General features: G+C 54.3%; 8 protein-coding genes across 8 annotated transcripts; 4 read left to right on the plus strand and 4 right to left on the minus strand.

The window, feature by feature from the left end:
- BO70DRAFT_308725 (protoporphyrinogen/coproporphyrinogen oxidase) lies at nucleotides 1-2359 on the plus strand. Its single transcript, XM_025540112.1, has 6 exons — nucleotides 1-164; nucleotides 264-333; nucleotides 395-475; nucleotides 543-893; nucleotides 947-1372; nucleotides 1426-2359. Exons 1-6 carry the CDS (start codon nucleotides 82-84, stop codon nucleotides 2005-2007), a joined length of 1593 nt encoding a protein of 530 aa, XP_025402980.1. The 5' UTR covers nucleotides 1-81; the 3' UTR covers nucleotides 2008-2359.
- A 3394-nt stretch (nucleotides 2360-5753) lies between these two features.
- On the minus strand, nucleotides 5754-6743 carry BO70DRAFT_135185 (uncharacterized protein). Its single transcript, XM_025538072.1, has one exon. The coding sequence runs from the start codon at nucleotides 6585-6587 to the stop codon at nucleotides 5934-5936; it is 654 nt and encodes a 217-aa protein (XP_025402981.1). The 5' UTR covers nucleotides 6588-6743; the 3' UTR covers nucleotides 5754-5933.
- Nucleotides 6744-8179: 1436 nt separating this feature from the next.
- On the plus strand, nucleotides 8180-10764 carry BO70DRAFT_350102 (PDPK1 family serine/threonine-protein kinase; the record flags this gene model as incomplete). The annotated part of the gene is made up of 2 exons (XM_025541676.1): nucleotides 8180-10360; nucleotides 10420-10764. The coding sequence occupies 2 exons, from the start codon at nucleotides 8180-8182 to the stop codon at nucleotides 10762-10764; spliced, it is 2526 nt and encodes an 841-aa protein (XP_025402982.1).
- A 288-nt stretch (nucleotides 10765-11052) lies between these two features.
- BO70DRAFT_135194 (uncharacterized protein) lies at nucleotides 11053-11741 on the plus strand. The gene has a single exon (XM_025538073.1). The coding sequence runs from the start codon at nucleotides 11341-11343 to the stop codon at nucleotides 11683-11685; it is 345 nt and encodes a 114-aa protein (XP_025402983.1). The 5' UTR covers nucleotides 11053-11340; the 3' UTR covers nucleotides 11686-11741.
- Nucleotides 11742-12173: 432 nt separating this feature from the next.
- BO70DRAFT_377331 (Zn(II)2Cys6 transcription factor) lies at nucleotides 12174-14567 on the minus strand. The gene is made up of 3 exons (XM_025545184.1): nucleotides 13825-14567; nucleotides 13244-13775; nucleotides 12174-13194 (listed from the first exon to the last, which is right to left on the minus strand). Exons 1-3 carry the CDS (start codon nucleotides 14300-14302, stop codon nucleotides 12345-12347), a joined length of 1860 nt encoding a protein of 619 aa, XP_025402984.1. The 5' UTR covers nucleotides 14303-14567; the 3' UTR covers nucleotides 12174-12344.
- A 781-nt stretch (nucleotides 14568-15348) lies between these two features.
- BO70DRAFT_377332 (BTB/POZ domain-containing protein) lies at nucleotides 15349-17564 on the plus strand. The gene is made up of 2 exons (XM_025545185.1): nucleotides 15349-16093; nucleotides 16149-17564. The coding sequence occupies exons 1-2, from the start codon at nucleotides 15566-15568 to the stop codon at nucleotides 17283-17285; spliced, it is 1665 nt and encodes a 554-aa protein (XP_025402985.1). The 5' UTR covers nucleotides 15349-15565; the 3' UTR covers nucleotides 17286-17564.
- An 875-nt stretch (nucleotides 17565-18439) lies between these two features.
- On the minus strand, nucleotides 18440-21430 carry BO70DRAFT_330432 (putative serine--tRNA ligase DIA4; the record flags this gene model as incomplete). Its single annotated transcript, XM_025540832.1, has 5 exons — nucleotides 18440-20262; nucleotides 20539-21020; nucleotides 21090-21152; nucleotides 21203-21237; nucleotides 21298-21430. 5 exons carry the CDS (start codon nucleotides 21428-21430, stop codon nucleotides 18786-18788), a joined length of 2190 nt encoding a protein of 729 aa, XP_025402986.1. The 3' UTR covers nucleotides 18440-18785.
- Nucleotides 21431-23055: 1625 nt separating this feature from the next.
- BO70DRAFT_359151 (putative acyl-CoA:6-aminopenicillanic-acid-acyltransferase) lies at nucleotides 23056-24455 on the minus strand. The gene is made up of 3 exons (XM_025542470.1): nucleotides 24393-24455; nucleotides 23933-24337; nucleotides 23056-23760 (listed from the first exon to the last, which is right to left on the minus strand). The coding sequence occupies exons 1-3, from the start codon at nucleotides 24447-24449 to the stop codon at nucleotides 23122-23124; spliced, it is 1101 nt and encodes a 366-aa protein (XP_025402987.1). The 5' UTR covers nucleotides 24450-24455; the 3' UTR covers nucleotides 23056-23121.
- Nucleotides 24456-24608: the final 153 nt, after the last annotated feature.

Below are 24608 nucleotides of genomic sequence, written 5' to 3' on the forward strand. Positions count from 1 at the left end.
TCTTCTTCTCCATCTCCCCTCCTCCCTCTCTCTCTTATACCACTGCAGTGTCCCCCTCTGCAGCTTCACGCTTTCTTTTCTATGCTCAGCCTCGCCCGCAAGACTTTGAACCGTGTCCCCAGCTTTCAGGATATTCTACAAGGCAGGATGACCCACCCCGACATGTAAGGAGTCCCCGAACCCCCCTACCACTACCACCCCCCTAAGACCCCCTCCATCGAGAGGCTTCGTGGAGCTATACTGACATGCGACAATTGCTTCAGTTCCGTTGACGTTCTCGTCATTGGTGCCGGTCCTACCGGTCTCGGTGCCGCTAAGCGTCTCAACCAGATCGTACGAATACCTTCTACTACCCCGCCAAACGACAGCTCGAATACTGATGATTTGAGTGCAGGACGGCCCCTCTTGGTTGATCGTTGACTCCAATGAGACCCCCGGTGGTCTTGCTTCCACCGATGTGACCCCCGAAGGCTTCGTACGTGGTTTCCAACAGTCCCCCGCGCGGTGACGATCTGGCGACGACATACTGACCGCACTTGCAGCTCTTCGACGTTGGTGGTCACGTTATCTTCTCCCACTACAAGTACTTCGATGACTGCATCGACGAGGCCCTCCCCAAGGACGATGACTGGTACAGCCACCAGCGTATCTCCTACGTCCGCTGCCAGGGCGAATGGGTCCCCTACCCCTTCCAGAACAACATCTCCATGCTTCCCAAGCACGAGCAGGTCAGATGTATCGACGGTTTGATCGACGCTGCCCTCGAGGCTCGCACCGCCACCACCAAGCCCAAGGACTTTGATGAGTGGATCGTTCGCCAGATGGGTGTCGGTATCGCCGACCTCTTCATGAGACCCTACAACTACAAGGTCTGGGCTGTGCCTACGACCAAGGTAAGCTAGATCGTACCTGTAATGCTTGAGATTGGATGTGCTGATGGGTCTAGATGCAATGTGCTTGGCTGGGTGAGCGTGTCGCCGCCCCCAACGTTAAGGCCGTGACGACCAACGTCATCCTCAACAAGACCGCCGGCAACTGGGGCCCCAACGCTACTTTCCGTTTCCCCGCCCGCGGCGGTACCGGTGGTATCTGGATTGCTGTTGCGGACACTCTCCCCAAGGAGAAGACCCGCTTCGGCGACAAGGGCAAGGTCCAAAAGGTCAATGCCAACAACAAGACCGTCACCCTCGGTGACGGCACCACCGTCGGCTACAAGAAGCTGGTCTCCACCATGGCCGTCGACGCCCTTGCTGAGCAGATCGGCGACCAGGAGCTGGTCGGCCTCACCAAGGAGCTCTTCTACTCCTCCACCCACGTCATTGGTGTCGGTATCCGTGGCGAGCGCCCCGAGAGAATCGGTGACAAGTGCTGGGTAAGCGCGCTCTTCTAGCATATAGATGGATTTTTTTTTCTGACCGTGTCTAGCTCTACTTCCCCGAGGACAACTGCCCCTTCTACCGTGCCACCATCTTCTCCAACTACTCCCCCTACAACCAGCCCGAGGGCTCCAAGAAGCTGCCCACCCTGCAGCTGGCTGACGGCTCCAAGCCCAAGAGCACTGAGGCTGAGGAGGGACCTTACTGGTCGATCATGCTGGAGGTTTCCGAGTCTTCGATGAAGCCCGTCAACTACGAGACTCTCCTTGCCGACTCGATCCAGGGTCTGGTCAACACCGAGATGCTGAAGCCCACTGACGAGATCGTCTCGACCTACCACCGCCGCTTCGACCACGGCTACCCCACCCCCTCCCTGGAGCGTGAGGGCGCTCTCACCAAGATCCTGCCCAGACTGCAGGAGAAGGACATCTGGACCCGTGGCCGCTTCGGTAGCTGGCGCTACGAGGTGGGCAACCAGGACCACTCCTTCATGCTGGGTGTTGAGGCTGTGGACAACATTGTCAACGGCGCGGTTGAGCTGACGCTCAACTACCCCGACTTCGTCAACGGCCGCCAGAACACCGAGAGGCGCCTGGTGGACGGCGCCCAGGTCTTCGGCTCGAAGCAGTAGAGGACCGGCAGGGGGGGCACTTATAGAACAACATTTTAATTTTGAATGATTCCAAGGGGCAAAAGATTTTAGAGATCCGATTACGGGCAAACGGGAGCCAATTTCTTCTTTTTTTCTTTTTCTTTACCTTACCTTTTTTTTTTATTATAACTTATTGACCCATTTTGAAAGCGATGTATGGGAAGAGACTTGCTGGGACCTACGTTTTGCGTGATGTCTATCACCGACTGCAGTTTTGCTCGAGATTCCAAATCATGAAGGTTGCGATCTATTAGACATGGATAGAGGTTGCTTTACTTGGTACGCGGTACTGAACACACTGCTTGCTGACAGTATTTCTTGCGTAGTAGACCGATACATTAAATATTGGTGGTGGTATCTCCTAATTTACTTTGGAAGCGCTCCCTCGTAAGTACTACCTGGGTAATCAGGTAAGATACTTACTACCTAGGTAGTAGATAGTAGATACGTACGTACCACCCACCAGGTGGATCTTCGACCGAGAGAGCCTGACAGATGATGGCCGATGGACAGATTTTCCGCCGACGCAGGTTGTTCTATTTTGGCTACAGTTAGATATATGCCTACCTACAAAGCATATAGATCCTCCATCCAGGCAGTCACAATCTGACCTGTGACCCGTGTGATGCAGTTCTAGATCGGGAAGAGTCTCCAACTACGTAAGTAGCCCGGCTAAGGATTCGATCCATTGACATACATCGTCATCAGAAACTGGCCATCAGAACAGTGTGTGTGTGTGTGTGTGTATCAGATAGAGAAAGAGAACCTGCCACCTGTCCACAATGACACTAGATACTCAGTACGTACGGAGTGAGTAAGTAAGTTGAAGATCTCATCTCACCTCACCGACTAGATAAATGACGGAATGATATGTGATAGATAGATACTTTAGTTACAGTGAGACTACGTGATGGATCCACCCACTCGGCTCGTAAGGCTGAGTGGGCACAGGCTGTGGTGCCCCTGCGTGCCACCCTGGTGTCGCTGCGCAATATCTATCTATTCTATTGACTATTAATATGATCGAGGTGATAATAATAGATGGGGATGGGGCGGCCGCCGCCTGTATGAATCCACTGTGTATATTAGTAATTAGACTGTATTGGAATAACTATTTGCATTCCGGTGACGGTGAAGTGGGATGATTGTGGGGGGGGATATAGATTTTAGAGGACACTGTATCTATCTATCCTGTATAGAATATCGATTGATATACTCCATACTCGATAATACTCCCGTAGAGTTGATGGGATCTATCCATCCATGATCTACCTTTGTATCGAGATACTTTTTTCTATCAATCAGTTTGCCTGGTCTAGTCTTTTGAGACTGCTTACTGCTGAGAATTCTATGCATGCGTCTATGTAGTTATGTCTGTGCTATAGAATTACATCCATACTATCCATCCAAGTAGCGTATGTTGAGTACCTAGGTAAATATAGTAGTTTGTAGATAGTAGAAAACCAGATAGATATTGGTCCATCAACAACAAAACCACCACCCACTGATGGATACTTACTCCGATAGCTTAGTACATACATACTTACATACAAAAGAGACACCCACACCACACCCACCACCACACCCACCACCACCATTCAAACACCACCATCCATTTTGTACCTACCATCTACATTCTACAGAACATCTCACAACCAGATAAATCCTCCATAGACAAACACCAATACCATCCCAAACCACGATAAAAAAAAAAAAAAAAAAACGAAAATCAAAAAAGGGCACTACCTTTACCCGAAACACCACAGCAAGTATAGAACAAGTAGATAGATAGCCAAGCCGGGACCCCCCGCGGGCCTAGCGCTCTGGGTCTCTGGGACCGAGTCTGGGTCCGTGACGCGTCATCCTTGTCTGGCCTGGTCTGGTCCGGCGATGCATCTATCCATCCATGATGAACGCGATGGCGAGCGTTGTGGTGGTGATGACGATGGCGGTACGGGGTACTCTAGTATAATCTGTGATGGATAATTGATTGATAGATGGACATGGAGAGAGGAGGAGGGGGGGGGGGGGTGTTTTATGTAGATTGTAGATTGTAGATTGCCAGTAGTTAGTAGACTGTCTGTGTTGGATTTCGATTTTACTTAGGATACGGTATGGTATTGTTTATACAGTTTTGTTCGTATGAATGTAAGGATGAGGGATGGGATGATGCATGGACGAACGGGCATATCTCTCCAAAGTACATGGATAGCTAGATACTACTTGGTCCCAAACATATATCTATCGAGTTCCTTGGCTTCAGTTCAGCCTTATCCTCCTCTCCCACGCGGGCGAAGAGGGTCGAATTTTCGAGGACGGCTGCAGTTCCAAGGAACGCCCATTCGGGGGACAACATTTTGGGTTCGCCGATCGAGGAGGTTCTTCGCGGCCGTTGTACCGTCGGGTAGATGATGGTTGGCCACAATAATGAGGAGGAATAATGAAGATGAAGTCCCTAGGATCGTGCTCTACGGTGACGAGTACCGCCCCCGATAATTGCCGTCATCGGTGACTGCGCCCCCGGCTTTACGTCCCCGTCCACGCAACCGCTGAGGCAATGTTGGCCCTGCATATTGTGCTATCCTATCCGATCCCATGGATCGAAGTCGTTGACAATTGACATACAGACAGCCCAACCCACCTGACAGCTAGCCAGTCCACAGACCCAGACTTCCGGTCGCTTCGGAGCCCCATTGGCGCGGAACTTACTTATTCTCCGCCGCAGCCATGAGCAAGGAGGTCTGCGTGTCATCATCCACCTTCCTATCTTGCAGCAACATCATCTGTCTCTCCGATGCATGACATGCCTCTGTCTACACCTGGTCAACCGCTCATCATTGTCCGTTGTCACCGTCACTGACCGCGGTGCGGCTGTCTCCCCAAGGCCATGTTCACCCGCTCGCGCTCTTCCTCCAGAGTGCGCTCGACCTCCTGCCGGATGAAGCGGACGTAATCGTTGAATTCGATGGCCTCCACCACGCGTGGGTGGACTTGTCTTGCGGGTGGAATCGGCCCAATCTGGGCGTTGTCGGCGGTCATGCTACGCGCGGCTGTACGTACCTCTCTGGATGGTTCGGCGCGGCGGTCGGGTGGAGCGATTATGCGTCCCGGGGCGTTGGCAGCTGGCATGGCAGCAGCCACGTTGTCGTGGATAGCATCGTTAGTCTCGCCCACAGGGCCCTCTCGAAGCAACCCGGGAATGGAGGGCGCCTCCCGCACACAGGGCTTGCTGAGGGTTTTGGGGGCTTCGGTGCCTTGGGTGCTATTCTTGACGCGGTTGTTAGAGCCCTCCAGGATTCTCTGTGGTTTCCAGCGTGCATCAGTCTACCATCCTGGCTACTACGTGAATGTCTGCACCGACCTTTGCCAGGGTAGGGCGTGGAGTGATTGAGTTTTGAATAGCTTGCGCAGACACTGCCAATCGGATAAGATCAGTCTGCGTGCCGCGTGAAACCCCATCTTCCGAAATCTGATGGCTCATTAACATTGAATTCATATCTTCAGGTGCGGTGGCTTTTACCATATGATCGGTATTGAACTGCTGAGCTGCAGTGGGTCTTGGTCCAGAAGCATGCCTGGCCGGGTACAGCGCTGTGTCCAGCTCGGTATCAGACTCCTCGCCAGCGCGATTGGCAGGAGGCACGGCTGCCGAACGCTGGCCGCGTGCCTTCTTGTTTGACTTCTTATTATTTCCGGCCATCTCAGTTATCTGCAGCGTCGGGTTGGCACTCTGAGAGGTGCGTAACGCGAGATCGGCGATCTTTCTGCTATTTACCAGCGAACCGATATCTGTGGACCCAAGATCGATCTCCAGATGAAGAGTTGCACCAAGCCCCTTGGCCTCCGCCCGGGCTCTCAGGTACGCCTGTCTCAAGTTCTCTAGAAGGAGCCGGTCAGCCTCACTGTCAATCTGCGTCCGTGCTTTGTTTGGACTCACCGGTTTGCCTCTGTTGATGCTGCCTGTGGGGAGTGTCTGTGAGAAGCAACGGACTAGTCGTGACCACCGAACTCAGAAGGCCGGCTCCGTGATCTGACTCCACGGTCTGCAAGAGAAGGGGGTGAGAGTGAGAGAAGGAGTGTTTGTGCGGGACCCAGCTTCGACGCGCCTTTGTCCAGGCCAAAGAGAGGGGTGGGTCAGCCTCTATGCTGGCAGCGAGCAGTGAATGCCGGGGGGACACGCCCTGACCCTCCTGGACACCGCGAAACCCCCGCGCTGCCGGGGTCGGTGGCCGCGGGGGAGCCCATTTGGCCCCGGTGCTGGTGCTGGAGGTTGAAGCCCTGGGCTCGGTGCTGTCTCGGTTGTAGCTGGCCTGCTCAAAGCCTTGGTCGGAAAAGTAGGCCTGGTCAGAGCCACAGAACAACGAGTCAGAGGAGGAGGGATCGGGCGAGGAGAAGGGGTCGGAATCCAGAAAGGCCGCTTCGTCGTCGCTGTAGCCGGTCTGGTCGAGGTCCTGTTGATGCCACTCGGCCATGTGCGAATGGCGCGACAACAGCCTTTCCAGATGGTACCGGAGATCCTCCTCTCCCAGCGAGACCCGCGTAGGCTTGTATCGAAGCATGGCTAGATGCGATCTAGCGAAAGGGGGGGGGGGTGTTTTGAACTTGTAAACTGTAGAGCTGTAGAGATAGTGATGGCGATCAGAGTCTAAGTATATGGGGGGTTACGATATGGTAGGTAGGACTATACAGAGTCAGACAGGGAAGGCACCAACAAGGAAAGTGCGATCGTGAATTTATTTTCTATTTGCCAGCAATGGAACAGCATTTATAGACGCAACATTGCTTTTTACTACCGGTAGCGGTCCTTTTTGCAGACAGAATAGCAACCAGATCATGTAGTGAAAAGCACCAGACATGGTGTAGAGACTGAACATTATTGTTGCTACTAGCTTACTACTTCATACTTCACAGGACAACCATCACCACACCGGGATTATTAGGGACTGGGGCAGAGGAATGGGGGCAAACGGGGGGCAATAAATAATAAATACTAATGGATTGGGGGGAGGGGGGACCCAGAGAAAGAAAAGGCAGGCATCGAATAATAACATCATACTAGAGGGAGTGACATTTGGATCTACATCTCCAGCGAACCCGATGGGCTGCTGCGGGCTCCATCCGCCAGGCTGCATTGCCCGGCAGTTTCTATTAGTATATATCCCAGGCCAAGGGAAGAAAATATAATAATAATATAAAAATAATATCCTCCCTCGTCATCCAAAAATAAATTCATTCTGCGGGTTATTATTCGCAGCAGTGGCAGTAGGATGTCAGTAGCAGTAGCAGTAGCAGTAGCAGTAGCAGTAGCAGTAACAGCAGCATCTTCCTCAGGCTGCCACGGCCTCGTCGCCGTTCTCTTTCTGCCTCTTCCTCTTCCTCTTCCTCTCCCAACTTCTCCTCCTCAACTTCCTCCCACTTACTGACTACTAACGACTCAACTCCTCCCTCTCTCCCCCTCCACTTCCTCTCCTCCTCCTCCACCTCCATCTCGCTCCCTCCCCTTTATCCCTTTTTCTGTCCGTCTGCCTGTCCGTTGTCTCTCTCCGTCTCTCCATCCGCATTCGCCTGTCTGCCCTCCGCATCGACTCTCCTTTTCCCTCCCTTTCCCACTCGCTTTCTCCCCTCCCCCTCCTCCTCTCTCCTCCCTCTTCCCCCCCCTCCCCCCCCAACTCTCTTTATTTGGTCGTTGGCCGTTCCATTCCCCCTTCTGCGTTGGGTTTGTTTCAGCGAACCCCTCGACTCCGCCTTCGTTTCCTGTTAGGCTGTTCTCCGTACCATGCATCATCCGCTGCTACTCCGACCGCCGCCATAGTCCGTCGGCCACCCCTCTCTCTCTATCCATCCATCTGGCTAGCTAGCAAGCTTCTTTTCTTCCTGGCCTTTTCTCCCTCCTCCTCTCCCTTCCCTCTTCCTTCCTTCTTCTTCCTCTCTTTCCCTTCCCTTTCCCTCCGCAACCTTTTTCCTGGTGCCACCCGTGGTGCCTTACCAGGTCACCACCCAGCGATCCGATCTCCGTCCTCGCTCCTCCCTCCCCCCCCCCCCCCCCCCCAATTCTCTCCTCATCGCTCCCGCCCGCAACCCCCTTTGAAACCCAACCCCCCCATTCCGCTCTGGAAGGTTTGGACCCCTCCCAAACCACCTGCTGTCCATCATGGATGGGGATCTGAGTCTGTCCCAATCCCTGGGTGGTCTCCGGATCGCGAATCCAGATGACGCCTCGTTACATTCGTCCGAGGATGCCACCACACCTGCCGCGAGTGCCGCTGAAGCAGCAGAATCCGACCTGGTGCGCGAATACACCGTGTCCGACCGACCAGCCAGCTCCCTATCCTCCCAGATCCTCAGGCCCTCGGGCCTTTCATCCACCACGGACCTCCACGCCGCTCCTGCCCCCGAGCCCGCGACCAAACCGCTAGACAATCGAAGCTCCATCTATTCGCCATACGCCGACCTCTCGCAGCAGCCGAATCCCCAGTACTCGCCCTACATCTCCCAGCAACCACACCCGGCTCCCCAATCCTCCTCACGCCCCGTGTCCGCCGCCTTCTACGCGAACGGTTCCACATCGACATTGGCAGCTGCTCGGGAAGGGTCCTACCGTATTCGTACCGACTCCGCCGCCTCGTCCGCCTCCGAGAATCAGGCACGTGCGGAATCTCGCGGTGGCTCCGCAGCCTTCCAGGCCGGGGTGCCGGTGCGCGACAACAACCACAACGATCGCTCGTACAGAACCGCCCAATTACCGGCAGGCAATGGACCGGTGCTCATGCGTCAACCGTCTCGGGCCCACGCGCGGGGCGGAGGCGCGTCACAACTCGCGGGATCTCCATATGCCATGGAGAATGGGCCTGCGGCGAGCAGTGAGGACTGGCAGGATCGTGGTGCAGCGGTGTCGGTGAGGCAGGAGATTGGTGCCGACGGGAAACCGATCGCGCGATTTATCAAAAAGGGGGTCCGGGACTTCTCGTTTGCTCACACTCTCGGAGAAGGATCGTACAGTACCGTGGTGCTCGGAACCGACCGTCAGACACTCAAGGAATATGCCATCAAAATCCTGGACAAACGCCACATCATCAAGGAGAAGAAGGTCAAGTACGTGAACATCGAGAAGGACACCCTCAACCGACTTACAGACCACCCGGGCATTGTCCGACTATACTACACCTTCCAGGATGAGCGGTCCTTGTATTTTGTGCTGGATCTCTGCAAGGGCGGTGAATTGTTGGGCGTATTAAAACGCATGACCACATTCGACGAGGAGTGCACACGGTTTTACGGCGCTCAGATTCTAGACACGATAGACTACATGCATAAACGCGGGGTGATCCATCGGGATCTCAAGCCAGAGAACGTTCTCATGGACAGCCAGATGCACATCAAGATCACCGATTTCGGAACGGCAAAGATCCTCAAAGGCCCGCGGAAACCCGCCCAGAACGCGAGCGGGATGCCCCCACTAGACTCGACGGAAATCCCTGAGGAGGAACGAGCCAGCTCGTTTGTCGGCACGGCGGAGTACGTGAGCCCCGAGCTCTTGACGGATAAGAACGCATGCAAGGCAAGTGATCTGTGGGCGTTTGGCTGCATCATCTTCCAGCTGTTAGCTGGTCGGCCCCCCTTCAAGGCTGGAAACGAGTATCAGACGTTCCAGAAAATTGTTGCGCTCGATTATGAGTTCCCCGCCGGATTCCCGGCCGTGGCTCGCGATCTCGTTGAACGGCTGCTGGTTCTGGACCCGGCTCGCCGTTTACCGATTGAACATATCAAAAACCACGAGTTCTTCCAGGGAATCACCTGGGGCCCGGATTTGTGGAAGCGAAAGGCGCCTCGCCTGAAGGCGTATGTTGCACCCCCTCGCGAGCCCATCAAGCTGAACGGCGGTGGCGGCGGCAATAGCGAAGGGTATCCTCCGAGTATCAAACCAACCACGTCGAACACCAATGCGAGCTCCCGGGTCGTACCCCGATTGGTGACCGAATTACCGCCTCCGAGCCAGCTGGACATCGAATGGTCACCGGTTCTGACCAAGGCCAACGAGCGGATTCTGAAGCTGGGCAACTTGGTGGTTCTGTCGTCCCCGGCTGCCCACAGCCCCGTCTCCCGGCATGGAGGCGAGTACGAAGCCCCGCGGAAGTTCTCCCGCTTCTTTGGGGGCAGCACGACGAAGAAACGACAGCGACTGGTGATGGTGACCTCCTCGGGGCGAATCATCATGGCCGCGGCTGGCGGGGAGGAGAAAAAGACAAAGATGGAGCTATCCCTTCTGACGCCCGGCACATCATACCGGACCTCGTCCGATGCGAAAGGGTACTCTTGCTGGATTGTGGACACGGTACGCGATGGCTCTCCCCTTAAATTTTGAATGAACGGTTCTAACATGCAGGCATTTAGCGTGACAAACATTTTGTTTTCGAGGACCCCAAACCGTCGTCCAGCAACATGGGGACGACCGCCGTGTCGGCCCAGGAGTGGCTGGACAGCCTCGATCGCGCACGCGAGATGGCCCTTTTCCAGCAGGGCAATGGATCCTATTCCGACGACGCATTCCGGGATCTCTCGTCCGGGATGTCGAGCCACGCCAACACCCTGGACCGCAGCTCCGAGATCCAGCACGAAAGCGCGCCGTCGGGGCGCGCCACCCTGGTCAAGCATCAGAACACTGATACCGAATCTGTCAAAGGGAGGAAGCGCTTTAGCAGGCGTCATTCCAAAAATGGACTGGCGGCCGTCTTCTGAGCTGCTCCCTATCCTCGCAACCCCCCTTTCCTCCGGATTCTCTCCCCCAATCCGGCCCACTGTCCGCTGCGCAGGGTCGCAAACAAAATCTCCTCATTGTACTTGGAACATATTCCGTCCTTGCCTTCTGCTTGATATCCCCGAGAGTTTCCTGCGCGTGTGATTGGCGATATTTTCTTCGACCTCTGCCCCTGGCAGGTCCTGCTTTGGGCTACTATTCTTATCACCGGGATTCAGTCATGAACTTCAGCCGGCGACTTGCTTATTTCCTTTGTATGTTTGCATCTCTGTAAGACCTTTTCCTTTGTGATGTGGCTTCCGTTGCTTTGGCCTTGCATCTTCGCAATGATGAGCGTGTTTCCGTTTGAGATTGCTGCATTTAGATGGGAAGGAGTATGCATATATCCCTCATCTGGCTTTTCATTTATCTTTCTTTCTCGTCTCCACTTCTCTTCAATCTACTCCTCTTCCCATCATCCTCTCGCGATATATATGCGTCGCCTGTTGAGATAGACGATCTGAAGGTTGATCCGATCTCCTCGATGTCTGGCAGTACATTCTTATTACCCATCACACATGGTTCCTGGAGATTTCGTGTTTGTCATTATATCATTCGGGCTGTTTTTTACACTGAGCGCCTTGGGAGTTGAATTCGTTGCCCATTTCTTTTGGCTTTCTTTTTGTTGTTTCTTGTTTCCGTGCAGCGTTTTTCCATCCATCATCCATCACTCATCACATCATCCGATGGTTTCGGTTCTCAGTACCGATTCCCATCCTATCCCATCCCATCCTATCCTCTTCTCTTCTCTTCTCTCCTCGAGAGCGGTTTCACCACTCCGATGCACAGTCCATTCCTGCCACATAGTGTCCTCCTTGTTTTCCCCGCTGCCCTTCTTCACTCCATGGTTCTTTCATAGGTAGTCTTACGTATAGGTATACTCAGGAAAAGATCTGTCATCTACTATTAATTTCTTCGCCTACTTTTACTTCTCCGTTCGAGGTTCTTGTCTTACTCTTAGGTTTATTTGGGTTTGGGTTTGGGTTTGGTTACTGTGGGACTTCGTCGGCTTTTCATTCCTTTGCTTAGACTTACTTGTAATAGCTAGTATTATCTGATGTCTGTTTGTCTACAAGGTACCGATCCCGACCGATCGGCACCGGTATTGGCGGAGCAAGTCCATATTTACAAATAATAATATGTATGTATCTCGTTCTGTGAGTATGTATGTATGTATCTCCGAGCGCACACGGATCGGGTGGGGTTGGGTCGGGTAGGCAGACTCAGACGGCGGGAGGGAGTCTCGTAGTAAAGCAGGTCACTTATACACATACTAACCAAGGTACTACCTGGAAGTATGTTAAGCAGATAATGTTTATGTAGTATGTAGTATGTATGTACAAGAGTAAATGAATCTATCTATGTACAGGTAAATAACAAGTACTGCCTAGTACCGAGGTATCTGCCGTGTCTAGGTAGGAAGTAGTACCTGTATGTGTGTATGTGTGTATGTGTGTATGTGGGTGTAGTATGTACGGTAATATGTATGTGCCCACCTCACAGACGGCGAAAGGCAATCAATCTATATGAACAACCAATCGATCCTGGACTCATCTAGCACCTGAATCCAATCGAAATCATCATCTTCGTCATCCTCGTCGTCGTTATCGTTATTCACGGCAGTAGCAGCAGCAGCAGCAGCCATATTCCTTCTCAGATCCTGTTCCTCTCGCTTCTGGTCCTGTTTGCGCCACATCAGACTCAACACCCAGGCGGCATTCCGGACGTTCACGCTGGTGATGTCGTAGTACAGGGCCCGGAGTTTATCGAGCAGGAAGGGCCGTTGGGCGGGGTCGGTGCACTCGGCGCCGGCGATGAAGGTGGGCCAGATGAGGCATTTGAAGTGGGGGTCGGCGATGGGGATCAGGGCGATCTGCTGGATGATGAGGTGGGCGACGGCGGCGTGGTCGGAGGGCAGCCCGAAGTGGTTGGGGATAGTTGCGGCGCCGGAGCGGGGGCGGGAGAGCACGCGGCTGGCGTAGAGGTAGACGGCGGCTTTGTAAACGGTGGCGAGGGCGGTGCGCATGGAGAGGTCGGCGAGGTGGAAGCAGCTTTGCATCGATTCGGACCACGCCGCGGGGTCAAAGGCTTGGATGTGCTGGAGCAGGGCACCGGGGTTTTGGAGCGGGTTGGTGTCTTTGGAGAGAAAGGCGGAGGAGAAGGTCATGCTTGGTTGTTGGGTGCTGGGGTCCAGGCTGGAGTCGAAGTAGAGACCCGCGTGGATGAGAAAGATGACTTCGAGGAGGTACGCAGGGCAGCCGACCCAGGATGTCTCTTCGAGTCGTTTGAGGACTGCAGGCCCCATGGCGCAGGTGTAGAAGGGTTGCGTGAGGGCTCCGGGACGGGCGAGGGTGGATCCCATGAGTTGGATGCTGAGGGGAGGTGAGTGGGAGTGGAGACGGGGGGAAGTAGTTGGCTCACAGTAGGATGCCGTCGACCGCGAAATCTTCGAGCCACTTGACGACGCTGTGCCTGGGGGTGCCCTGCTCTTGTCGGCCCTTTAGGAGCTTTTTGGCGCCCTCCAGATGATATTTCCAGGCGCCGTCACCCGATTCGATGGCATCCATCAGCGCAAGAACCATGATTGCCGCGAGGGTTCGATTATCGTTTCGGAGGACGGGATCCTGGATGTCTTGCGACAGTTGCTGCAAGGCACGCTGTTTGAGCCCTAGGAAATGCTCGTAGACCTTGGATGGGGGGCGTTGGGACATGGAGCCGATCACAGCTCTCTCTACCTCTTCGGGAGATAGTACCGGATCAGTTGCAGAGGGGCCGTCGGATATCCATGGTGCCAGCGAGAAGTCCCCGTTGGCGAGAATGGCGTAATGCAAGGCCCCGGTGGCAGCAAGGACATGGGACAGAAGCGGAGAATCCCCGACAAGGGGGATCAGGTCTCGGAACGGATTTCGGGCTTCGGAGTAGAGCGTGAGGTAGTTGGCTAGGTTCTGGTTGACTTCGGGATGTTAGAACGGGAGTGGACAGGGGCCGAGCCGGCAACATACAATGCACGATGTAGAACCTTGACATCTGATTCAGGTCTCTGAACAACGGGTCCACGAGGCCCCAAGGTGCGGGGACGGTCGATGTAGCTCTCTGCAAGGCGAGCTGGGTGTCATCATCCTCCCATGGCGTGGTCTCCGAGACTCCCAGGACCGTCGACACGTTGTTTGGTGCGGCACGCCAGCTGGGATCAGTCGGCAACTCGGGGCCGATGTGACGGGGCGAATCGGCAGACGGCGGCGAGGTGTTGCTCGGCGAGGAGCTCGAATCGTCGGGCCCACGGTAGGACGGCGACCCCTTGACATCGTCGAAGCTGCGTCCCATCATCTTGCCCCGGCTGGCCACGCCGCCCTTGACCCAGACGAGGGGCTTCTGATACCCCAGACACTCCTTCCCCGCATCGCGGCACTTGCGGCAGGTGGGGAGGCCATTGTCGCAAATGATGCGGCGGCGGCGACAGGTGTAACAGCCCTTCGACATAGTTTGCGGGGTGTGCGCAGTGGACGGAGTCACTGGTCGGGGGGGTAAGACAATCGCGATCGGATCCAGGCAGCTCGAGACGAGTGTCTTAGCATGACACTCGCCATCGTTGGGGATGTCAAGAGAAGGCGCGCGGGGTGCGGGTTGAGACGGCGGACATGGGCGAGAGCAACGAGGGCATGCAGGGAAGATTCGAGAGACGAGGGGGTGAAGGAAGAGGACAACGGCCGGGGTAGAGAGTCGAGCAGTAGGAAAGGGAGACGAAGGAAGGAAAAGGATGGCGGCGGAGGAGGAGGAGGAGGAGGAGATCCTCGTCGGAAAACGGAAATGGAACTCGTCTCGATCCTCGGATTGGCGGGGGTGGGGCTGACTCAGCGCTCGGGTCGCCGCTAGCCCGGATCGGCTAGCGCGTCGGATACCGTCTCGTACGACTTTTGGGGGCCGATACAGAGGACAGCGTATACAATACGCAATACGCAATACGCAATACGTATACCTTAGGATTTGAAGCAGTAGGGCATCTAGACTTGGATAACTGTTTTTGATGTAATATTCCAAAGGTTATATTGTAGCACTGTGAGCACTGGAATGCTGTGGCGGTGTTGTGTCCTGTGTATAGATACTTGATACTGTAACTAACTAACTAGTTAGTTAACTAGTTATGTATTATCGGCTGACAAAGACGCATCCAATTGTGCAGCCGCCGCCAGCCAATGGATGTGAGGTGCAGTGTCTTTCTTTCTTTCTTTTTGTCTTTCTGATTGTGAGTGAGAGCGAGACTGAAACTGGAGGAGATCTGCCTCTGGCTGCTTTCTTTCTTCTCTCTGGACTGACTCCCTTCTGTGTCGAGCAATGTTCGTTCCTTGACCGGTTGTTTGTTTATCGGTCTCGGCTGTGACTCCTGCTGCACCGGATCGCCTTGGCTGCAGTTTCATCGCATCCGGTGGAGGTTGACCTGCCCCCCTCCTCCTCCTCCTCGTCGAAGTCCTCCAAGTCATCCTCCTCCATCTTCTGGTCCGTGTGGTTATCGCTGCGGGGATCGGCCACGGGAATCCCGCCCGCCACTCCCAAACAATCGTCTCTCCCGGATTATTCGCGCTCCCAACATTCCTCGCCGTCCAGACCGTGTCCACGAATTCCCGACCGGGGCGCGTGCTGCTGCTGCTGCTGCTCCTGCTGCTGCTGGACTTGAATGAACGGCCCACACACGGTACTGCAGCTCTCGTTGGCGTCTGGTCACCGCGCACTTCCCCTGACCGGACCATGTCCCCCAAGTCTCCCTCCTCCACCGTCACTCCCATCGAAATGGTTTCCCAGGCCCAGGTTCTTGATCGCTCCCTGCCCGCGCAAAGCGCTCCCTCCTCCGTGTCGCGCCATTCCCACTCCAGTCGCCGACACCGGTCCAGTCGCTCCCACCACGGCGGTGGCCTCACCCACCAGCCCCAGAACGACTTTCCGATTTTCACTCACACCGGCGACGTCGAGATCGTGATCCGCGCGGCCGGACAGGAACAACGCTACCTCCTCCATCGCTTGATATTGGCACAATGCTCCGGGTATTTCGAAGCCAGCACCCGCGAGGAGTGGTCGCGACAATCCTTCCCAAGGCCGCCGATCCCAGATACCGTGGTGCTGTCGAGGATTAGCGAAGATACCTCCTCGCTATCGAACGGCTCAACCCTCGCCCAGTCGGAGAGCGGAGCATCCGCGTGGTCAGAGAAGCGCAGGTGGAGATACGAGCTGGACTGGGCGAACAAGGCGGAGGACGAGGAACCTATCCTAGTACAGAAGGTCAGTATACCTTGGTTCTGATGCGTGCGAAATGCTGATTCGTGGACTTGTTTAGCCACCCAGCTTTTCCAGTGCCTTTGGATCCGACGTGGGACAGTACCCTCCCTCGGTGACCAAACCATCGAACACTCAAACCGGGTTCGTCCGATCTATGGCAAACCTGGCTGGAATGCAGTCCGTGGTGAACCTCCCACATCGATCGAGCATAGCGAGTGCACCGACCGACCCCATCGTTCGCGACTACGACAACCTGTTCCGCTTGTTCTACAACCATACGCCCATGATCAACAGTGTCAACATCGCGACCGCTTACTCGGAGTGCCGGTCTCTCCTCAACCTCGCCGATATGTACGATGCGCTGCCTGTCACTGGACCCCGAGTGGACCACCACCTGCTGGGGTTTGGCTCCCGGCTGTTCAAGCAAATCGCCAAGTACCCCCCGAGCTACCTCAAGCTGGGCTACCTTGCGCGCAGCCGAGTCATCTTCTCCGAAGCCCTCATCCATGTCGTGGGACAGTGGCCCTCCGCACTCCCGCACCTGCGCAACGGGCCATACTCCCCGCTCCCAAATTCCGTACTGGACATCATCGAGGACAAGGTGGAGGATCTCGAGGACCTGAAGGCGCGCATCGACTCGAAGCTCTTGCGACTGACCCTGACAACCTCTCGCGGCGAGCGCGTCACTCCGACCAACGCATACCTGGACTGGCTGGCCGTTTCGCTCTTCCGACAATGGCTTGTCGACAGCACGACGCCACCCCCAGCCCCCATTCTGAAAAACCCATCCAACGCGCATGCCAGCTCCAGCAACCACGGCAGTCGCGGGCCCCCGACCCTCAGCCACCGACCCGACATGACCTCCAAACCCGCCCCCACGTCCACCCCCCTGTCCACGGCGCGGGTCTACCGTCTCATCGGCTCCTCCTCCAGCCAAGCCTACCTCCCGCACGACGACCTCAAACGATTCCTCAAGGTCCACCCCACCCCTTCGTCAGAATCGCTCTACACGCGCGAAGTCCTGAAACGGTTCGAGCGCAAGATGGACGAAATCAAACGGCTGGCCCGCGAGATTGTCAAGCCGCTCATGCGCAATTTCCTCGAATTAGATCTGAAGGGCGCCGATTACGTCGAAGGTGGACTACCCTATTTGACCTGCACCAAGGTCGAAGACGAAGACATACCATGGGAATGAACGACCATATAACAACAGCAACGAAAATGAAAGACGAAAGATGAAAGACGAAAGACGAAGAAATTCCAGACGGCGCAACGCGATACTCACGACATCCACCCACTCATCCATCTACTTACTTTACGCATTATGCCTTCGATACCCGGATAGTTCGGTCACGGTTACAGTTTAAACTTCAGTTTCAGTTTCATTTTTTTCAGTTACGGTTTAAGAGATATGATTTCCTCCCTTGATGTTTATGCAATGTTTATGATATTATGTTTCCATGTTTATCCCCCCCCCCCCCCCCTCCCTCTGGTACCACTTATTTTTCTTCTTCTTTTTTTTTTTCTCGTTTGAAATAGTAACGAATCATGTCCTGAATGTGTCCACGATGTTATGAGATTATTTATTGGGCTTTGTGTTTTTTTTTTGTCCCCAATTCTAACTTCTTTTCTTTCCTACATTCATTTCCATTCCGCTTCGAGTTTTGCTTTCTCGGTTTCTAGGATAGGAGGTAGGTTGGACGTAGCTGGTTAGTTGCCTGCTGGGTAGGTTGGTCGGTTGGTTGGCTGGTCGGTTGATAGATAGGGATAGGTAGGTGATACCTTATTCAGGAGTTGGTTCCCTTTCCTTTTTTTCTCCTCTCTCCCCTTCTTATGGACTATCTTGGATTGATAGCTTCCCGATCCATCTATCTATCTACCTACCTACCGACCTACCTACCGACTTACCAACCTACCTACCATCTCTCAACCAAGAGTTTATCCGGCCATCATGCAACGGAGCTATTCGATGTATGATCGCTTTCTTTTGCTCGCTTGCTTACTTGCCTGCCTTGCTTGCCTTGCTTGCCTTGCTTGCTTCCGATCGTTGGGGCGAGGCACAATCGCATACGGGGTATCTAGAAGTCATAATAACCAAAGCTGTCTTAATCTTTCCTTTTATATCTTGTCCTATGACTGATTCCGTACGGAGTACATTACATGTGTACTTCGTTCGACCCTCCAGGTGAGATGTTGACTGTGGCTGGGCTGGACTGGTTCTAGAGGTCTTTCTTATTGGCTGGCTGCGGATGTACAAAGTGGTAGTCACATGACCTAAAAATCACATGATAATATAAATGACTAAGCTGTATATGACTAAGCCCAGAGTAGTAGTTATATATATCACATGATCAATATCACATGATCCTTAAGCATTATGGCACTCGTACTTCGTATATGGCCGGCCCCAAATCACTCGTTTTGGCGGGTTGTACACACTTCTACTTCACACGGTCTGGTTATGTGGCTGACATAGAACGGTAGAGTCGTGATAATGTACAATACCCAGGTAGGTAGGTAGGTAGGTAGGATACAACCACCTCCTTGGGTGGTCAGTAGTCAGTAGTTAATCTTACAATCATCAATCCAATCCAATCCAATCCAGTCGCATCCAGTCAAATCCATCTCAATGACAGATGATTGATTGATTGATTGAGTGAGGATGGATGGATGAATGGATTGATGGATGGATGAATCACCCCCGTCCAATAACATCCACCCCACCCATATAGTTCCTCAACACCTCGGGCACGACAACCACCCCGCGCTGCGCATCCCAGCCATTCTCCAGAATCGCAGCCAGCACACGGGGCACGGCCATCGCGGTGCCGTTCACCGTATGCGCGAACCGGGACTTCGGGGCCGGACCCCCGACCACACGGGTGCCCAGTCGGCGACTCTGGTAGTCTGTGCAGATCGATGCGGAGGTCACCTCGCCCCAGCCGGATTCTAGATCCGAGGTGGTAGCGCCCAGCCGCGATGGGAAGAGGACCTCGATATCGCGTTTCCGGGTGGCGCTGGCGCCGAGGTCGGAGGAGGGCATTTCGAGCACACGGCAGGGGAGGTTTAGGGCGGTGAGGATCTCGGTTTGGATGGCGAGGAGTTCGTCAAAGAGGGTGTCGGATGTGATGGCGTCGGGTTTGGGATCCGCGAGGTTGTCGGCCCAGGCGAACATCTCGACTTTGGTGAATTCGTGCACCCGGTACAGGCCCTTTGTGTCGACGCCGCGGGAGCCAGCCTCGGCGCGGTAGCACCGACTGGGACCGACGAGACGGAGGGGGAGCTCGGAGGCGGGGATGTCCCGCCCGGCTTGCATGGCCGCGAGGGGGATCTCGGCCGTGGCGGCGAGGGAGCGTTGCGGTTTGGATTTGTCTTTGTCGGCCTGCTCGATCGCCCAGATCTGTTGCTCGTTGTTCTGGTCGCGTGGCTGGAAGCCGCACGCTTCTGCGATGTAGGAGTATACGAGGGATGGCGGGGACACGGGTTTCCAGCCGTGGCGACGCGCGACGCTGAGGGAATATTGGATCAGGGCTTGCTCGAGCAGAGCGCCTTCGTTCGTGAGGAAGTACCAGCCCCAGCCTGTTGTCGTGGCGGAGCTGTTGAAGTCGAGCAGGCCGAGGTTGGTGCCGATTGTGACGTGGGAGCGGGCTAGGTCTGGGTTTTGGACCCAGGCTGGGGGGGAGTTGGGGTCGAAGTTGATGTAGTTGACCAGGGTCGGGTCGGTGCCGATCGGGGTGTGCGGGGAGGAGAGGTTGGGGAGGGAGAGGGCCAGACGGTGGATCTCGTCGGTGCAGGCGGTTTTGCGCGTGTTCATGGCGTTGGATTCATCTTTGAGGAGGGTGGCTTCGGAGCGGAGGGAGGGTAGGTCGTGTTCGACTGCGCCATCGGGGGTGGGTTGATTGGAGGTGCTGGCGAGCTTGGCGATGGCTTTCTCTATCTGCTTGATGCGGAGTTGCGAGGGTTTAAGGTCTTGATCGAGACCGCGGACCTCCTCGAGGAGCTGCTGGATCTTGAGGGGGTATTCGGCGTGGGATGGGTAGTTGCGGTCCACGCAGTTTTTGGAGTACAACTCGGGGTTTTGACGGATGTGTTTGACGTCGGGGGTGCGTTTCGGGGCTGTCGGGGGTCGGATTGTGTTCGATCGCCGGACCGAGGAGGAGAAATGACGCCGGCTGAAGAGCCGGCAATTGAGAGATACGTAGGGGGTTCTTGGTGGTGCCATTGGAGTGTGGTTGGAGGAGGAATGCGGAGGACAACAAGTGAAAAGTGATGAGGGGAAGACCAAAGCTCGACACCTCCGCTATTCCCGATCGGGCTATGGCCCACCCCCAACTGCCAAGCCTTTTTGCCCAAGTATGTATGGCATTTACATGTAAAAACAGAATTACTTAAACCTGTAAGGGAATTCAATTCAATTTCGATATATCCCCACACATCACAGCCCCAACTTGTGCTTCTTAATCCTCGCCCCAAGGCCCAGTACAATCAACACAGAAGCCAAAAGCACTCCCCACAGAGGAATGGACAAAACGTTCAGGTTATAAGTCGTCTGCGTCGCCGCTGCAACCGTAGCCAATTCTAGGAGCAGCAGCGTGTATCCAGAATGCCGGTGGTACTTGTACAGACTCTTCCCGCGGTCAACGCTTCCCAGGATCTGGACCGGGAGAAAATACTGGATGACGCCACCAAGCGCCTGCAGGATGATGAAGATGTAGGTGATGAGACCGAGGACGCCGTGCGGCGAGGTAAACCGGGCATGGTCCCCCTTGTTGATCTCGATGATGATGAAGGCGGAGATGAAGGCGATCACGCTGATGATCTGGATCGAGTAGTGGACGATGGTTCCTAGACGCTTTTGGTGCGCCGTCGTGGTGGGCTGGACGATGAGGGCTGCTTGGACTTGGAGGAGAAGAGCAGCTGAGTTGAGGAGCTGATGCAAGGGTCAGTGGTTGTGGTTGTGGATGAGAGCGGGGTTGGAGGGAGTGTTGGGTTGGCTTACTGGATGGGAAGAGAAAAAGATCACAGGGTGGGAGAGGATGCCGGTCCACACAAGGATGGCGAGCTGGCCAGGTTAGTCTCTTAGTGTGAAGCCGTGTAGAAGAGAAGTCTCACCATCCATATTCCGATTTGAGCAGCGCTGGCGGTACCTGGGGGACGTCAGCAAGACAGACACGTTGTTTTCGACCGGATGGATCTCGTATTCGCACCTGTGAAGAGGTTCTGGTAGATGCCAGCAGTCTCCCTCTGGGGGGTATTGCCTGGTGTAGGGAGCAACGGCGAGTCCTCGCGCTCCTCGATGGTGTCCGGATGTTCCTGGGGGATGCCCGTAGCTGAAGCCATGATGGCCAAAAATTCGATGAGGATGGTGACCACAAGAACGTGAGTCTGGAGGAGAAAGGGACGGTAAGGAAGGGGTTATATGAAAACCACAGAGAAATGACGAAATTGGGGGGGAGCGATTGTCCATCGGGTGGGGCGCTGGAAGGCCAATTGGAGGGGTCGGGATTGCAATGCTACCATGGTCAGGTGCGCAACCATCGCTTTTGTTTGGCGGGCCGGGCCTCTCGGTGATAGGAGGTTATTGCGTCCTCCCCGTCGGTCTCCGGCTGCGTATGGGCACAGCCCAGCGTGGAAGTATGTACAGGTTTGCATACCGGCTATGCTGGCCGGGCTTTGGTGACTTGTTTCGTATGGTAAGATTGGATCTATGGCCGAATCTGTTCACATGCGCTCTGGAAGGGCTTTTTGGGATAAGTATAGTAGTTAGTTAAGGTGTCTAAGAATTGAACCCGAAGGCTACTATCTACTACAACTGCAATGTACAAAGATCGGAGCCGTATAAGGGCGCGCTGATGATATCAAAAAGGTGATATCAACCGTTGGTAAACCAAAAGCAACTTTACAATCTATCTGACAGGGCTGAGTCTCCTATCGGATGTCTTCATATAGACAATGGTTTGAATCGTATTTGTCTAGGAATGTGTCGTCAAAGGTTATCGGATTAGGCCGTAGGAAACCCGAATCAAGATAGGACAGATGGACTGGACCTTCCCGATAGAGGGGAGCGTGCTTTATCCAAGAAGTTCAGAGATATCTCTGAGATGGACACACGGAAAACTTCATTTGGAAAACGGTTTGTCGCTGTCGGAGACTGAGGTCCCCCAGGGCCTTCACCCCCCCCCCCCCCAAGGCCCGCGAGAGATGGCTCGGCAGCTGGCGCCCATGGGAAGGTTTCCAGTGTCTAGGCCCGGAAAGTCAAAAATTCGTGGGTGAAACAAAAGATTTATCGGGGTGGGTGGCGTTGGCTATAAATAAGACTCTGTCTTCGATGGCAGTCATAGTGGTAATCCCCCGTCTAGTATTGCAAGGGACATGGGACTTACCACAGCCCAATGTGGGGGTTTCTCTTCTGTTCCTTGGAACTCTTTGGATAGTAATTGAATCTTATGGAAGCTGTTCTAGACCTCACTCGAAATATTGTAGGGAACCTCCTTCCCGTCTTTGCGGCCGACCTTGACGCGGATATGGGTAGGCTGGGCGCTTTCATGGCAGTCATGTGTTTCAATCCGAGACAAATCTCTCAAAAGCTGTACATGGAGGTACTGCAGGCTATAATTTGACCTTTTTTTGGGGTTATTTGGCTTGAGTGTGTACTTGATATATACTAATTTCCAAGTGGGTACTAACCTGTAGTGCCATATAAAAGGGGAGGTGATATACGCGCCCTAACTACTGGGCCTTTCTAATGGACTTCCGGTTTTGGAAGGTGAAGGGCGTGTTTGTAACCATCTTGCTGTGCGTTTATCGCCTCCTTATAGAAGTTACCCAGTTCTATATGAGGCGGACAGTAAGACAACGCGGTGATGGGCTTTTGACACGCGCGACATTTGGTACTTTTTTATGTACATAGTAAGACTGGTGCGATATATACTTTGATTAAATTATCAGCTCATCTGAATGAAGTCGCCAAGTATAGAAGAACTGACTAACCCATGTGACCCAGATACACTGACTTTGAGGACGTGTAACAATCATCTCCACGGCATATTCACGACTGACGTTTCCAATCCCGAACCAGGCCTCCCGACGACAACCTCCGCCCCAAGATTCTTGGGGTCCAGGCGCATTACAATATTGAATAGGGTAGTTATCCGCGAAATTCGCTCACGCGTGAAATCCTCCTGTCCACATATCGACTGCGGGGAGTTGTACAGGTCGGAGAATACCTTCTCCCTCAGCACGGTCGATACTAACCGGTCTTCGGAAAGCACGCCGCTGTCGATGACGCCGCGTGACAACTCCCGAACGCGTTCCAGTCGGATAGGCGAGCCTGACAGCCAGGGCGGTTCATAGACGAGGTGGTTTTCCAAAAAATGGTTGGTGTGAGTGACCATGCCGTACTCGTCTTCAGAGAGATATATGTTTCCTAGAGGTGAGAGCTCGAGGCCAAGGGAGACATCACTATCAGAAACCAAGATGTGCTGGCTGGACCCAACGCCTCCAAGAGACTCTAGCGTCCGTACTGCTTCAGCGACAGAGGTACTCTCGAGGCACAGACGAAGGGCAACATGGATTGGTAGCTTTGAGCTGATGCAAGGGTGAGCCCGGATAGCATTGAGGCATGTTCCAACACAGGCGTCATTGAAGCCGATTTTACCCACTATCCCAGCCTAAAGGAGTTAGCATCCCTGCTATTGTACATGGCGTGGTGGGTTGCAGACGCCAAACTCATCAAGTGCATGATGGAGATGGGCTTCTACAATCCATAACCCTCAGGTTCAATGTGCCAAAAAATGCGGGAAGGGGCGCGGATCTGATAAGGTATTTGGAACAAAGACTCACCTCTCCGACCATATAGATAGTCGGTTTTCCGGCTTGCTGGATCTCCATAAACGCAATATTCCTCTGCACCGCCGGCGCGAAATCCCAGTTTTGGGCGAGGATCCTGCAGCCATCGCTTTTCTTCCATGAGAGGCTCGTGCACCCATCCGTAAACTTCCCAAATGTGATCTCGCTACGACAGTTGAGCGTAACAATGTCTAGGATATGTACCCCCGCCCCGTCAGCAATGCCCTGCATTTCTTCATGAAGATGAGGGGTGAGTCGTTCGATTGTGGCGCGGAATTTTTCGGCATCCTCGCGGGCTTCGTCCCAGTTGATGTTGCAGGAATGGCGAAACATCTCATCGTAGACGGACATCTGGTCTTCGATCTGCAAGCGGAGGTGTCGGCCATGGCTGAGGCCGATCTATGGGCTGGTTAGAACGTGGGTAGAAAGGTGTAGAGAGACAAGTTCGAATTACCTCTCTGGGGGTCCCAGTGAGCAATAGTTTGGGAGGATCTGGGATTTGTAGATGCATTCTGAATGACGGACGCAGGAGTTGAAGGAAGAATGGCTGGCTGATGAGGGGGAGCCAAGCTGGTACTTAACAAAGGGCGGGAGAAGGAAGCCCCGCTCGTCCCTGCGGGGGAACCCGAGCTTGATTACTACGTATAGATAGGAATATCCATTAACTGCA

The sequence above is a fragment of the Aspergillus heteromorphus genome (assembly GCF_003184545.1).
Source record: "Aspergillus heteromorphus CBS 117.55 chromosome Unknown BO70scaffold_3, whole genome shotgun sequence".
Classification (NCBI taxonomy): domain Eukaryota; kingdom Fungi; phylum Ascomycota; class Eurotiomycetes; order Eurotiales; family Aspergillaceae; genus Aspergillus; species Aspergillus heteromorphus.